Source organism: Xiphophorus hellerii, chromosome 13 (assembly GCF_003331165.1).
Source record: "Xiphophorus hellerii strain 12219 chromosome 13, Xiphophorus_hellerii-4.1, whole genome shotgun sequence".
Lineage (NCBI taxonomy): Eukaryota > Metazoa > Chordata > Actinopteri > Cyprinodontiformes > Poeciliidae > Xiphophorus > Xiphophorus hellerii.
This window is the reverse complement of record NC_045684.1, coordinates 17,415,609-17,432,050: the sequence shown is the minus strand read 5'-3', so window position 1 is coordinate 17,432,050 and position 16,442 is coordinate 17,415,609. Positions and strand designations below refer to the sequence as shown.

At 44.3% G+C, this 16,442-nt stretch overlaps 1 protein-coding gene across 1 annotated transcript in view; it reads right to left on the bottom strand.

Moving 5' to 3' along the window:
- Positions 1–16,103, bottom strand: part of sdc3 (syndecan 3) — a 52,328-nt gene extending 36,225 nt beyond the window's left edge. The window contains exon 1 of the mRNA XM_032580310.1: positions 15,408–16,103. Within this exon, the coding sequence (XP_032436201.1) occupies positions 15,408–15,461 (54 nt within the window). The 5' untranslated portion in view covers positions 15,462–16,103. The remainder of the gene's footprint in view (positions 1–15,407) is intronic.
- Positions 16,104–16,442: the final 339 nt, after the last annotated feature.

Genomic DNA, 16,442 nt, shown 5'->3' with positions numbered 1-16,442 from the left:
GAAATCAATGAGAAGACTTGAAACTAATGTTCACAGATGTTCTCCATCTATTGAATTGAGTTTGAATGGTTTTTCAAAGAGGAAATAGGCAATTATATATACAGCTCTGGAAAGAAATGAAGAGCCCACTGCACTGACAGCTCCTGGTTATTCCACCAAATGTTCATTTCTGAACTCTTCCCGAGTTAAAACATTAGTATTGTTGTTTCTAAACTTGTACTCTTTGCATTATTTGAGGTCTGAAAGCACCGCATCTTTTTCGTTATTTTGGTCATTTCTCATTTTCTGCAAATAAATACTCAATTTTTGCTTGGAATTTTGGAGACATGTCAGTAGTTCATAGAATAAAAGAACAATTTTACCTTTTAAGAGGAAAATCAGAGAACAGATCATTTCAAGTGGTCTGTTGATTTTTTTCCCAGAACCATAGATCTAAAGGAAGCCGGTATCTGAATGAGTGAATATCAGCTCTTCAACTGGTTGACCACTGCAATATGGTTTTGTTCCTACACTATATTAGATTGAAACTAATGCAGTCTTAATGTTACGGTAAAACAGCAGTTATTTTAAATATTATCTAATAATTCCAGCCTATTAAACTATTAAACCAGCTCATAATCATTCAAATTGTGCTTCTGCACCCAGTAATGTTTTGTTAGGTGTTCTTTATTGGCAATAACTGTTACTTCCTTTCAGTCTCTGTTGAATCCTTTATAAACATGATTAAAACCCCCAGGTGAGGGCACGTTTACTCGTTTTTTTGATGATTCCAAACTCTTAAAAATAGCCCCATCTCTCTGTGGGCAACATTACTCACTCGCTAATTAATGAAGGGGAACACTTGAGGAACTAACTGCTTCTCAAACACAAGGATCTGGTGTAAATGTTCAGCATTAAAGGCTTCCTGTTAATTAAAGAGTGCAGTCGGAGAGCGGTCAGAGATGGGAAGGGAAGTATATGTGGGTTATCTTTCCCGTCTTGCTCTGCCTCGGCGTAATCCCGTCCAGGTTGTTCCTCCGTTCAATCCGCCTCAGCTGTCCTAAGCTCTTTACAGGCCTGCATTAGCCACCAGTCTGTGTGTCTGCTGCTACCAGGACACCAATCCTCCCAGTCCACCTCTCTCTCGTCATCTCATTTTCCTCCTTCGTCAGCTCATCTGCTCCTCTGCTGGGTTAACTTCTCTCGAAGCCGCCGACTTCCAAATCCTGCCTCGAACTTTCCTCCCGATGCGACCCTTTTCCAACCAATCTGCCTCTCGGAGTCGCAGCCCCGTCCTTTCATATCACCGTTTCTCTGGGATTGCCTCCGACCTTCTTTGGCTTTCATTTCGCTCACATCTCCCTCCCAGCACCTCGGCACAGCGTGCAATCATTTCTGCCACCACACCTTGTTGCTTTGTTCTCCCTTTGACTCGGCGCTCTGCAGTTATGTCCTGGGACGCAATTTCTTTCCAGCAACCCACTGAAGCACATGCTTTACAATTAGCGTTGGCAGAGATCCTACATATTTCACCGGGCGCTATAGCTGAGACACACACCACTTAGCATTACACTAAATGCAACATTACATGTCAGGACTAAACAAAACAATGAAAGGGAAAGATAAATCTCTCTGATCAGCCTCTCCGTACCCGGTTGTTTTAGTTGCACGTCTTGCTATGTTTGTCTTTTTTTTTAAACGCCATTTAATTTGATTTTCCTCCAGATTTTCAATGAACTCAGTCCCACTTTCTTTAGGGGAGTTTTCCTCATCCTGGCATCATTCATAAAACTCCTGAGAGGCAAGTAAATTTTTGAGAAAAGTTAAAACTTCTCTCACTGCAGACGTTTATCAAAACAGAAAATCTCTTTTTTGTTGTTATTTTCTCGCTATTTAATTAAATAATTAGAATGAGGACTTTAGTCTGAGGGCTGCACAGTGGCACTGTTGCCTTGCAGCAAGAAGGTCCTGGGTTCGATTCCCGGCCCGGGGTCTTTCTGCATGGAGTTTGCATGTTCTCCCTGTGCATGCGTGGGTTCTCTCCGGGTACTCCGGCTTCCTCCCACAGTCCAAAAACATGACTGTTAGGTTAATTGGTCTATCTAAATTTTCCTTAGGGGTGAGTGTGTGTGTGAATGGTTGTTTGTCCTGTATGTCTTTGTGTTGCCATGCGACAGACTGGCGACCTGTCCAGGGTGAACCCCGCCTCTCGCCCGGAACGTAGCTGGAGATAGGCACCAGCAACCCTCCCGACCCCATTAGGGACAAGGGTGAACAGAAAATGGATGGATGGATGGATGGACTTTAGTCTGACTAACAATCAAACTAACTCCTAATCACATTATTTTATCCCTTCCGAATGTTGTTTTCTGTATCAATTTTAGCATGCCAATCTGATGGAAACCAAGAAACTTCTTCCTTCCTTAGATTTCTAATAAATCCAATGAGGAGATATAAAATATTTCCTTTTTGACAGATTAGAAGACTGATTCTGACTAATTATGTAGGTAAATATAGCTAAAACCTGATTAATGAAGAAGAGTTTCTTGATTAATTGCTCAAGAAAGTGCAACTGCAGATAACTTTCAAATGCAAAAAAAAAAGAAAGCCTTGTAATAAAGGAGTGGACACTCCTCTTCCTCCCCCTGCTGTGTATAATGTTTCCATGTCGTGTGACCTGCCAGTCTGAGTTATTTATCTGCCTCAGTCAGATCATGTCCTGTCATACGGACTCCGCTCGGAGTCCAACAAGGGAAACAATTATCACATCCCACACAGCTAAACAAACAATGCTCTCACACACATGTACCCGCAGTCTCAGTGTCAGTCAGCCTTTCAGGCCAGAGTCTCTGTGGGGAAGATTAGGGCTAATCCACAACTGTTGGAATGAAAGATTAAGAATGAATCACCTGCTGCCGCATATATAAGCATGTGTGCGTGTGTGTGTGGGTGTGCGTGCATATGGAGGCGTTTATCGGGAAAGAAAAACCTGTAGCAGCGACTGAACACGCAGCTCATTAGCTTCAGGGGTTCGTTCAGACTGCAAACATCTTTGAAGGAATCCTTAAAAGAACCCGGTTCAAAGGTTCACTTTAGAAGATCCATGCGCACACACACACAAACACACACAGCAGGTTCCAGAGTCAGTATTTAATTGGATCGATGCTCTTCCCTTGTGGCTCTGATAATTGGAGGGACGTGAGGAACACGAGGGAAGCCCTTTTGTTATTTAGTTCCTGTTTATCGAGGCGGGCGGGGGGAGCGCTCTGCGGCGAGGAGAGGACGGAGGCAGAGATGTGGGTGTGAAGACAGATGGATAGATGGAGAAAGGGGGGAAAGCGTTGCAGCAATGAGCTCCTGACCTCATTCACTCCTCTGTCGGGACGTGTGGCTGAATTATTTAAAACGCACACACAGTCACATGCCTTTCCCACACAGTGTTTCTCACTCAAACTGCCTCCACGTGCCTCTGCCGTCACCCTCGTCCAGCCGCTGGTTCTCATGTAAGCGAACACCTGTGTGAAAAACCCCCATTGTGCGTCGCTCAGGAAGCTCCCCTCTTGATTCGAAGCTTCTAGGCTATAAATACGCACATCCTGCAGCCAGTACAACCTCCCGATTCGCCGTCAGTAACAAGAGATCCCTAAAATTTGTGACACAACCCGCCGATAGGTTTGGCTAATTTGGAAAACATGCATCCCAAAGAGACGAAAAGGATTGAAAAAGGAGAATGATGCTAATAAAATGCACGTATTGTACAGCGTGCTGCAGCTGGAGCACATTAATTCCTTTAATTTATGAACACATTTAAGGTCAAACTAGAGTCTATACTCAATTCCTCATGAATATAAAGTCTGCATTCTGATTTTACTCGATCTAATTTTCCCTTCTATAAGCCCGTGGAGATGTTCCCATGGGGGAAAAACCCAACTCTGTCTTCATTTACGTCGGCGGCTCCATAAATATACAGTGGAAACATCCTTACAGAGCTATGAGCTGTGATTTTAAAAGATGGCCTCCAAGGAGACCGGAGATAGTGTTTCCGCTAAGTGCAAGTCAGAAAGCAAGTTTAAAATGAGAAAGTGTGCTCTTCTGCAAAACACAAGCAGCGGAAGACAAAATGTTATGGGAATTCCTTACAAAAAAAACACTAGTTTTATTTGCTTTCTCTGTTACAGGTAGGCTGGTTTTGCTGTTGCGTGGATTCACAAACGACTCGGCACCCTTTACCACTGTCGAACTTGTTTTTTCCCCACCAACTGCTAAAACTGTAGGTGTAGATTTAAAAATTACCACCTCAGATTTAGAATTACAAGCCGACAGATTAGAATTCACAAAATATAATGTCTTACTTTAAAATAGAACAGAAACACAGCTTAGTGTTTCCACTCCGCATCAGGCCGGAACAAAAACAAAGCTGCGAGAAGAAGACTGGACTTTGCACAATCTTGTGGGATTGTAGATTAAATAGGTTCATAGAGTTTATGGGCCGAATGGGGAAAACCATTTGTCCCAACGGGAAAGAGAAGAGAAACACTGGGTCAAATAAAGAGCCCAGAATCAATAAATAAAACGCAGAGTTTAAATTCTGTGTGACTGGACTGAGCAGGAACTGCACACAGAATAATTTGTCAAATTAATATGACTGCAAAAATATCTAGATTGGTGTTGGCCTGCTCCTTGTAGAGGAAGTCATCTCTCCTGCATCCCCTCACGGGGATAACAAGCTGATAAAAATGCACAATTGTGCAAAGCTGAAACTGGCGGTGGAGGAAACGAAACCTCCAATATTACTAATAATATTGCTGTAAATATTACAGCAATATGTAATTGCTGTACAATACCCATAAGAATTGTACTCTTATGCATCTTTTGCCAAGGAAACGGTGGAGTCATTTTCTCCTTCACACTGACGTGAAGTCTTTCATATCTACTTTGATCCAGTGTTAATCTAGTAGATCCTGGGCGGTCTGGATCCAGTGTGAAAGGAGACTCGCCGCTGGCTGCAAATCAGCTCCTCACATCTGCAAAAGATGCAAAACTTGGCTAAAAGTCCAAGCAAACATCCCCTCTGCCTGTCTAAGTCCAGCATCACTATGTGACTGGGGTAGTCATTTTGTAATTTTTCATTTCCTGTCTGACTTGCTGTACAACAAATCATACTTTTCTCACTGGAGGACAGTCCCTGGAGAATAAATCTTGTCAGCCTCCAAGCTAAGGGTCTGGCGATGTGCAATCAAGTGTCCTGTACCGGAACAATCTGGCAGGTTTTAGGTGGGATGATGATCAACTGTAACATTAGCACACCGGTTTGCTGTCTTTTTTTTTTTTTTGCAAGATAGCTGCCATCTCAGGCCTCCGTTCCACTGTGTGGGGCTACGATCCAAGCACCAATCAAACGGTTGTAAGTTTGAGAAAGCGTGGTGCAAAACCGGTCAGTAGACGATGGAAAACGCCATCCCTTGAATTTGTTGCCGATTACAGCTCGTCTTAGCAGAGGACAAGGTTAGAGGTCATCAACCTCTGACTCTGTAAGGGTTGTTGCCCTCAGACAGTAAATATGCTGGGGTTGACTCCATTTTTACTCCTTGCAAACAAAACAACTTGACTTTTTCTTTCTAAAAAGAGAGAAAAGTTCAAAGCAATGGTCAATCTTTAAAAAAAAAAAACAAGCTTTAAAAAGTTAACACCTATAGTTTGCTAAAAGACGTTTGACACATGCAAGCTTTGTTGTATAATCTCTCAAACCAGAAGTAGGTAATCAACTTTTTCCAAACTAAACAAGCTAGTAAACTAGTTTATGCTAAGTTTATTGGAAAGGTCAACACCAGATACAGCTAATAAAACAAGGCGTTCAAGAATATTAGGACCTCAATCCTACAGTGGAAACTCTTGGACTCAGAAGTGCAGAGGGGGAATATTTTAAGACCCCCTGGAAAAACTGGTGAAGATTTGACAACAAGCGCTGGTGGCAATTTAGGCAACACCAGTGGTGACTTTAAGGGGCTGCAATGAAAAGACCAAATCTGTCAACAACTTCCTCAAACCTTTACTCAGTTGTTCTCAGACAGAAAAGAAACAAATATCACAGTTTGTGACTATATGGTGTTGGTCCTGCTTTCAGGAAAGAAAAGAAACATCTTTGACCAGATATAACGGAGAGCCGGCAGCGCAGCAATGCAAAGTAAAACTCTAGCCTTAAAGAAAATATTAGTAGCTTTAAAAAAAACAAAAACATAACTTTAAAATACAAGTGAATGAAACTGGTCAATGCCGAGACAAGAACACAGTTTTGTTTCTCTCAATTAAAAAAAAAAAATCTCATTAAACTGACAAGCTTGCCATCATGCATCATCTGTAGTGGGGAACAATCATGTCTGCGATTTACCACAGAGGTTTTTGTGCTGAGAAGAGGCTGCCAAACGGCTATTGTTGCCGGTAGGATTGACGGTATGGCAGATTATATAGGAAGACACTGAAAGCAAACATTAAATATGCATTATATATTCTATCTAGATGCATGAGACAGCTGGTGGGATTGTTTGTTTATGAAAGATATGAATACAGGCTGGAAAGCTTGTATTTCAGCGGCTGTGTTTGGTTTCGTTTGGAGAGTGTGAGGATTTCATGATAAAAAGCTTGAGCTCCACTGTCCTGTGGGGAATATTTTCACCACTTTTTAAACGACACTCCCAATTAAGAGCCAATGGGACATTTGGATCTATAAATAGACGAGAGGTATAATAGTAGAAATCGGGATTCACTTCAAGACTGGCATGAAAGTGAGGTTTTACGAACAAATCACCAGCTGGAGTTTTACCAAACCATTCATTCCAGCATCAAGAATAAACCGGGATGTATATCCTGCAAAGATAATTCTTTAACTCAGAATTATTTTTTGCCTCCGACATGAATCTCCAACAAAGCTGAGCAACACATTGCAAAGAGAAGATGAATGCCGTGTCGGGTTAAAGGAGGTCAGACTCTGGCCGTCCTCTTGGGGATATTACCGAGATTCTCGTCGCTGGTGTGAAGGCCGACCTTATTGTGGCCTCAGGTTGCTCTTATCAGCAGCCTGCCAGTAAAGATCCATCCCAGCAGCTCTGCTGGACAGCTCTGCATAACCCCACCCAGCTTTAATATAATTACCTGACTGCTATGGAAACCCAAGAGGAGGGCGACTGTGGGGTGTGTGTGGGGGTGTGTTCCTACAGATACAAATCCTGCCACGAAATATTCAAGTAAAAACTGATATTCTCTGACCCTCTCTCCCTTTCACTGGTTTGTTAGTGGGAAGGAGGCGTCCTCTTTCTGGGGGTTTTATTTATAGCGAAAGCTGTACCGCTCAGAGATCCCAGAATGCTTTGTGGTTTTTGGGGGGTAGACGGCACCGCATTTGTGCTCTCTAATTTGGAGTCCCAGTAACAGTGCTAAAGGCCCACAAGAATGTGCTGCTCCAACATCATGCTGCAACAAAAAAAAAAAAAAAAAAAAGGTGAAACCCTACTGGTGTATATCTGCATCTCGGGTTTGTCTCTTTCTAAATTCATTGCAAGCGAGCGGATGGGATAGCAAGGAGGAGGAGCAGAAGAAGAAGAAGACAACAGCAAGGAAATAAAAGTCAAACGAAGAAGAGAACCGGATACAAAAAGCTGAGAGTGAAGGGGGAAGGAGGGGAACAAGAGCAAGTGAAAGATGGAGAGGAGGGAGGGGGAAAAAAGAGCAATGGGAGGGGATGGAGAGGAGGCGAAGGGCAATAAAGCTGTGACAGCGGCAGCCACGGTGGTTGTCATGGAGACGGCCGCAGAGAGCAGGTAGAGCACGGTCCCCCGGGAGCGAGCGGCGCACGCCTCCCTGCCCCACACCCCCTCCGTCGTCCCTTCATCTCCATCCCGTCGCATGTCATCCACCATCATCCAGCCCTCACGCTGCCCCTCGCCGCGTCCCAGCATCGCCCCATCTTCTGTCTTTCTTCCTCCATTACTCACTCGCTCGCTCGCCTGTCTGCCTGCCTCCCACTTCCCCGTCCCGCTCCGAATCCCTGAGCTTCCCTCAGTTTCACACATTTCTGCTCCTTTCCCTGCTCTTTAGGTGATTCCCGACTTCATTTCGCTCTGTTTTTCCATCCTTTTCTTCCACCATTATTAGCCTCCTTAACGCTCCTCTCTTCTTTTTTTCTTGCCTCCCCCATTCCTTCACCCTTCCTCATTATCTTGTGGTCTGTGCAGACTCATTTTTCCATTCCCTCCTCTGACCCCCTCTCTTCCTCCTCTTGTCTCTATATTCATCTAAACCCCCCACTCCTGAGAATATGTGTGAGTATGTCTGCCCAATTACTGCAAGGGAGTCTCTGCTTGTGTGTGTGTGTTTAATATCTACACCAACTGTGTTTCTAGCCTTTTTTGACCTACCTAAAACGCCTCCCAGCATTCTCCGTCTCCCTCAGACTCACTGAATCAACAAAACTCCTGCATGCCGCCACCGCTGTTACACCCCATTCTAAATGTGTGTGTGAGAGAGAGAGATAATCAGAGCCTCAGTGTTGATGTGATTTCAGGTTGTGAGGAGAAACGTCCCCAACTGGACGACTTCAGGGTGGATCTTCATTTTAATATGTAGGATGACCAGGATATGTCTCACCGGGGAAACTTTATGTTGCACTGCTACTCCTTTTTCAATCGGTGATTGTTACAACGCTTCTTGGTGTGGACGCTGTTACTGAGTGAAGATTTAAAGTAAGCCAGGTTCTAAAAACAAAGACAGAGGAAGCAAATGTATTTTCTGTGACATATGGAGTAAGTCCATGCCATCCGTTAAGGCTTTGAGTCATCGAGAGAGAGAGAGACTTTCAGCAGATATCAGGAAGGCAAAATATTTTCATGAGCCGTCAGCGCAAATTGTTGGCAACCTATAAGGAGTCTCAGATTTAATGTAAGGATCTGAATCCCAGGAAATGCTAATGTATAATCCAAAACGTCTACTACCATGGGACGTGTTACCTCTAGTTCTAATACAGCTAACCTTCAGCAAGAAGAAGAAAACATTACTGCTGTACTTATATTTTACTTTATATTAGAGCTCTTAAAGAGAAACTGGAACCGGCTAATAATCCTTACAGACAGGTGGAAGCCTTTGGAAAGTCTGAAGTTGGACCTTGGCCACAAAACATTGATCAGAGCATCTATGGATAATTCCTAACATAAACAAGCTTAATCACTCTAAAAACAACCAAATTGGCGTAAAAAGAAGAGAGATGTTGCAAGACGCTGCATGTTCAGGCTGAACAACAGGAGAAAATCTCCAATATCCGTCAAGGCTATCATCATATGACTTTGATAAATAATCTACAGCAGAAAGGCTTCATCTGATTGGACAAATATTTGACCTTTTTGCATGTTTTTTTTTCCACTCATTTGCCAAACTGATATTACACTAGTAATGATAGAGATGAAGAAAAACTTAAAATAAAGTCAGTGTAATATCATAACCTCACAATTTTTGAAATATCCATGCTTCACTTTGAGTTCATTTCACCAGTATGTCAGAGAGACATTTTTCATGAAATGACACAATTGTAGGTAAACACCCCCAAAAAAGCTTTTTAAATAGATGTAACTGGAGAATTTTCTGGGTTTTTTACTCATCTTTTTTTCCTGTATAAAGCCCATTATCCATAACTTTCTGTTTCCTTGGGGTATAAATATGACAAAGAGGGCCATTTCTTTTAGCAACTGCCTACAGGGATGGATAAGGACCCATGTTTATCTTGCCACTATGCATAGTGAGCAGGATTACAAGGAAGGTTAAAAAAAATCTAAGTATACAGTAAGGAAAGTCCTGCACAGAGTGTCACTCAGTCTGCATTCGATGCTACTGTAATAAGCAAGTGGCGTTATTTGCACAGTGAACTTTTGAAAGGTTTTAAAGGACCATTTAACCACTTTGGGCCCCTTTGTTAAAATGATAAAAATTGTTTCTTTAAAGGTGCAAATGTAGAAAGGGATTCTGGTCAGACTTTCTATTGACTGTTGATGATTTGGTCTCTAAATTATCTGCTCTTATTCCCCAAAGGGAAATCTTAAACCCATCAACCTTAATGAGGATGTTCTTCTTGAAAATGTCAACATTTCTGAGCACACAGTTGGGAAAACAAATTGGACTCCCATCCATTGTAAAGTGGTAGACTTCCCAACAATCCTGACATTTTGTTCTGTGATTTTAAGAGTAGAGCGAAGGTCTCATTCTCACATCACATCTCAAACTCTTGCATAAGGTTTATAAATATTTCTACAGGCTACAATTTTACAGGTAAGATTAAATCAACCAACGTATTTTGGATTTTATTCTAGAGATCAAACTGCAGTTCAAAGTCCTTAAAAATAGCAAGACAGCTTCTCAGCTCTGATTTGGTTCTGTCCCGATGGCTGTGCCGCCCTGGGCAGACCGCCACATCGCCCATATGAAAACTCGCCAGTGGTTTCAGACATAAAAGATTAAATTACACTTTGCATCTCAGTGTTAATTATTGCTACATCTGTAACTTTCACCTGGACTTTGTGGAAGCTCTCAGAACTCAATCCAATCATATGCTCTTGTGTTTGCTAAAGGGCAACAGTCTAAATTTACTTAAAAGAGAGAAAAAAAGTGATTTTTACTCCCTTAGCTAAAAACATGAACTATTTACAGTAGGGAAGAGAAACGATGTGGTGAAATGAGAACTGGTCAGATGTGGGATCTAAATTACTGGGTGTGCAGTCTTACAGACATACAGTAGGAGGGTAGGCACGGCTCTGAGATTACTGCAGGCTCTTTTAGGCTCTCTCTCTCTCTCTCTCTCTCTCTTGAGTCTTGTATACAACAATTTTCATTAAAAAGTAAAACTCCAGACTTGGCAGCAGATTTGCAGGTCCAATCTTTCACTGCAGACATTTTGACTTGTCGTTAGCAGCAGCAGCAGCAGGAGCAGCAGCGACTACAATCCAGGCAAACTTCACAACCCAGCGAGTCACTTTCCTTCAGCTTCCCCTGTAAAGCAGCGAGTCGAACAGCGGTGGGACCTCTCCCATGTGAGCCGCAGCCATCATTACTCAACCTGTGCGGTTTTTTTGCTGTTGCATGTAGAAACACCTGCTGTGCGGCAGACACATTGCTTTCTCAGCAAATAACAGCTACGTTTCAGACAGCTCTAACGTACATTGCCAAGTATTCACAAACCTTGATTATTCCATCAGGATTTTATTTGATAGACCAGCACAAAGTTGTGTATAGCTGTGAAGCTGAAGGGAAGCGGTGTGTGTGGGGTTTTTTTTAACTAATAAAAAACACACTCTTTCACTTTTGTTTAACTCTGAATGGACAGAACAAGGCCTGAAACCTTGGGTTAAAGTTTACCTTACAGTAGGACATCAGGGTTTCCCTCTGTATATTAAAAGCCTGGTGGGCCACCAGGCTTTACTTGTGCCCCTACCAGGCTTAGCACTGTTAATTTATTAGTTGTTTTTTTATGATTGCCTTTTTTTAAGACTTTATAGTTGACATTTAAGTATTCCAAAAATCCATAACTACCAAATGATATTTTCAAATTTCCCGTCAACTTTAAACATTTTTTAACTCAATAACTCGACGGGTGGCTGGATGACTGACTTGGCCCGCTGAGCACCGGGCTTAGCAGGTTTTCTGAGAGCATGTTTTGTAATGTCCCAGTCAAAGTCTAGGCTTGAGACTCAATTCAGCCTGATTGAACCTGTGTTATTTTGCAAAGAACAATGCGCAGCCTCTAGATGTGCAGCTGTAAGTGAACGGTGGTTCCACACTCCAGACTCCCTGAAGACACGTGAACATCACACTTTTCGGATTCCAATTTGAAAAATAAAAACAAAAAAAACAACAACAAAAAAAATGGAGATTTGCCTTTTTCTTTCACTTTATAATTACAAACTACTTTGTGTTGGTATCCCACATGAAATTCTAATAAAGTATATATTGAAGCCTGTAGTTGTCGGGGCTTTAATATTTTTAAATCCTCCAGCCAATCTACCACCAAACCCCCTCCGAGAGGAGAGGAAAACTAATTTTAATCAAATGCCGCTCCATCCCGGCTGATGAAGGACTGCCGTCTTGTCTCTGTGCCCGTCCCTAGACGTAAACAGCCAAAGGGAGGAAAACAGGCAGAGAGTGGAGAGTTATTTACACCGCTGGGTCCAAGCAAAACCTCCAAACGACGGCCCACTCCAAATCCGGCTCCGGATATGAACCATGATCCTTTTCATTTCCTGTACCCACTGAAAATCAAACCCCTTTCACACACAAGCACCTGAGACACCGCCTTCACCCAAGCTGCATTTTAACCTCCAACCATGTTTTTATATATATGAGTGTGTGTGTGTGTGTGTGTGTGTGAGGGAACTTTGTGCTTCAGGAAAGCGAGAAGGACCCACTTCCTGCGTCAAATTGCCTCTCACATTCCACACTCTCCCTCAGCCCGCCTCGTTCTGGCTATTTTCTCCCCCTTTCTTTCTTCATCCTTCTCTGTTTCTTCATCTCTCTATGGGGGGCTTTGTCTGGCTATCGGAGGCACAAACCACTGATTCATTCGGTGAGTTAAACATGATCCTCAGCAACACACCATAACGCGCACTTGTCGAGGAGGAAGAGGGCTGGCGAGAACAAGTTTTTGGCAGTGGATATTCACTACTTCTGAGCCCACACACACACACGCACACCAACACAAACACATGCACAAACACAGACAGATGGACAGTCGCGGCCCTCGTGACGGCAAACGGATTCGCGCGCACATAAATATAATGGCCATCCGTGGGACACAGATGTCTGTGGGAAAAACGGCCTCCCATATAAATCACAGTATCCCGGATGTGATGTAAATAGTTGGATAACAGGAAATACCCACAGAGACATCACTCAGGAGACATCCACACACAGAGTCAGCTGGTTCAGAGCCAGGAGGCCCTGGAAGAACGATCCTGTCAGCGAATGCGTGAGATAAAAGCCAGTGTGTGTGGGTCTGCGTTGAAGGCCAGGGTTACTCCGGGTGAGCCCTGTAAATATCAGACCGTTGACATGTGCATGAGTCACCTATTAGAGCAGCACCTGCACCTATCTGCACACTCCTAACTCAGAGTGTGTGTCAGTCGGAGTGCGGATGTGTGTCACACCTGCCTCCATCTGCTCACTTAAAGGCAGATTAAGTCGGCAGGACGCCAAGGATCTTTGGCAAAGATTACAGCCGACTGACCTAGAAGTCATCAGTGCTTGTAGTCGTTTGTAGTGTTGAAAAGTTAGACCAGAAAGTGATAAATAAAGCTTCGACATTGTTATTGCTTCTAATGAAGTAATGGATGAAGACTGGGGAAAGGGATAAACCAGATAGATTGATCAGTCAGGTGATCGATTTGGCTGATATTTGGTAGCAGTTGGTCAAGTTCTTTGAAAACATAGTAACTTTGAAAAACTCATATTTTCCATGTGAATTTGTAAAACCTTAGTTTATGTTGGCAAATGTTACATTTAACAACTAACTAAGACTTTACATTTGAACTTTGTTATAGGAAACTGTAGCACAGGTGAACACGTGTAAATGTTTATGGCATTTGAATAATGAATACTCATCACAATGCAAAACGACTTCACATTATAACACATTTCCTTTAATAGTGGGGAAGCTGAATCTCATGAAATACGACACAATAGCACCTCTGATCAGACGAACCATGGATGGACATTATTTGCTGGACCCCAAACCATATTTCCTTACAATAAATTTAAAATTGAATGCAGAGGAATACTTTAAATTAAGTGTTCTTAAAGTAGATACAAAAATGAATGAATTGATGTATGGTTGGTACTGAAGGTTGCATGGAAGAAGGCTTCTTTTCGAACTCAAGTAAATTATCAAACAAGCGAGGAATACTTTGTGTTGTTCTTTTGGCGCTTCCTACCATGAGGTCGCCACAGAACAGCAGCCTCTCCTACACGGACTTGGCAGCTCAATTGTTCTCAGATGCAAAGTCCCCGATTGTGGGGGAGAAAGCGGGTTTGAGCCAGGCAGGAACTTCAAGGTCTATAGCCAAACTGCATTGCCACCGGCACCAAATGAGCAAAATAGCCTGAATGCTCAAAAATATCCTTGACAAAAAGAGAAAAACTGATGTATTTATAAATTATTTTAGCATTTATGGAGAAATATTTATCCCATTATTTTACCTGGCGAATATAAAAAGAGAAAAGGTTTAGTCCGATTCAACGTTAGTCAATAAGAGTGGAAATACGTTTATATATACTGTATATACACACTGCTATAGATATGGCCTTTTTTCCCTCTTGGGAAGAAGGGGGACCACACCGGGGGCCCTTAATTAATGAACCGCCACTGCTTAGAGGTGCATGTGGAGGGGGCCCTCATAGCTGCTGCAGGCATGAATGAAGTTATAAATACAGAAGACAAACATCCAGAATAACTGGTGAGCCAGGAAACGCACAGCTATAGTCTATGAAAAGTATTCATAGGCTTTTCACGTTCCAAAATATCTCTGCGCTTCGATTATTTTTAGTCCTCGTTTCCTTTTCTCTCAATGATTCAGCTCGCTCCTCTGCCCCCACCACCTCCTTCTGCTCGTGGGATATATCTGGAATAATCGGTGACGAAAGGTGTGTGAGGGGGTGCGCGTGGAGCTCGGCGAGGACGGCTCCGGAGAGGAGGAGGAGGAGAAGAAGAAGAAGGAGAAAAAGGAGGAGGAGGTGGCGGCGGCGGGGCTCGCGCATCCCCAATCAGCTGCCGTCCTCGCGGTTCCCGATGACATCATTCCATCCAAGCTCCGGTTCGCGCGCCGCATCGCAGATAAGTTCTTCCCCCGTTACCCCACCGACCCACCCACTCTATGTTCCACAAGTACACGGTCACAACGGGAGGGAGCCCCCCTCTCCGGGTTCTGGCTTCCGGATGTGAACTCACCAACCCACCCCCACCTCCTCACACCCCGCGTCCCACGGCGCGACTTCACGGGAATCAAGTGGTCAGAGCCGCAGTATGACTGGAGCCCCCCTGAATTAACAGCAGGATGCGAGCTGGAGACCCAGACAGCACACCACACCAGTAATCAGCCCCAATTAGAGATAACCCGCTAATTACCGACACACACACACATGTTTGCCCACCCCTCCGGAGCCAAGGGAACACAAGCCGCAATAAACCCCGACACTGAGACACAAAGGCTGGTGTGGGTGAGTGCGTAAAAGCGGGGGGTGGGGTACGGTGGAGCCGCGCGCTGCCAATATGTAGGTCGAGTGCAGGATTTCCTACCGATCACCGCTGTCTCGTTACTGATGGCAAGCACACATACACACCTACACACACACATACGCGAACGCACGCACATGAGGTTAACAAAGGAGCCGAGGCTCCAGCTTACCGTGGCGGCGTGAGCGAGCAGCGCGGCTAGCGCAAGCAGCCAAGGCAGCTTCATGGTCGGTGTTTCTGCGGGCACAGCCTCCCGGTGCCGCCGCTGCCTTCCAGGGGAGGGTTCGGGAAGGTGGAGAAGGGGGAGGGGGGGAAGGAAAGAGAGAGCGCGAAGGCTGCTGCTGTTCCTGCTGTTTTTGCTCCTGGGAACCTCGGTATAGTCTGTCCAACTTCAGAGCGTCTGCGCGACCATCAGTCCTCCTCGTCCGGCTCTTTAATCCCGCTGGTCCCGGTCTCCGGCGAGGCAACAGACTGCCTCCTTTCTGCTCGTCTCCGCAGGCGAGTTGGTCCAAATTTCTGGTGCTGATAATTTAAGAGCCAGGAGAGAAGCCAGACCCGTCTCTCTCTCACTGTGAGGGTGTGCGTTTCTCTCTCAGCTCAGGCACCCTCTCTCCTCCCCCTCTCCGCTGAGTGCAGGATGTTCCGTATGGCGACGCTGCCCGGCCTTGGAGTTTGGCAGGAGGAGGGGGGTGTACAGCCCGTGTGTGTGTGTGTGTGTGTGTGTGTGTTTGTGTGCTCAAGAAGAGATTAGGGAACCTCCGCGGGCAAAGCCAATGATGCCCCCTGCAGCTGGTTTAAAACACAAGCAGCCTTTTAAATATAGAAACTCAACACCACGCCTGGGAGAAGATGACTAGCTCATACAGCCGCCAGACTGCACCGTGTCTTTTGTGTTGCTTTTCCACACCTTTAACGGTCGGCTGCCGCGATTGGTCGAGTCGCCGTGATGTCACACCTGTGTAACAAAAGCCACCTGATCCGAGATAACATTTTCTACCGCCAGCTTGTGGCTCCGCTGCTGCTCCTTATCATCTGAACGATAAACCGCTCCATAGTTCACCTGCTACACACACCTGCTTTAGTTTCACTTCACCATAATCACTGCAATCACATTTTTAAAGTTGTTGGGGTTTTTTCTTAACTGATTTCCGTCAGCTGTGCTACAAGTTTCCACGAGACGCCATTCTGGTTTCCTGAGGCAGCGGAA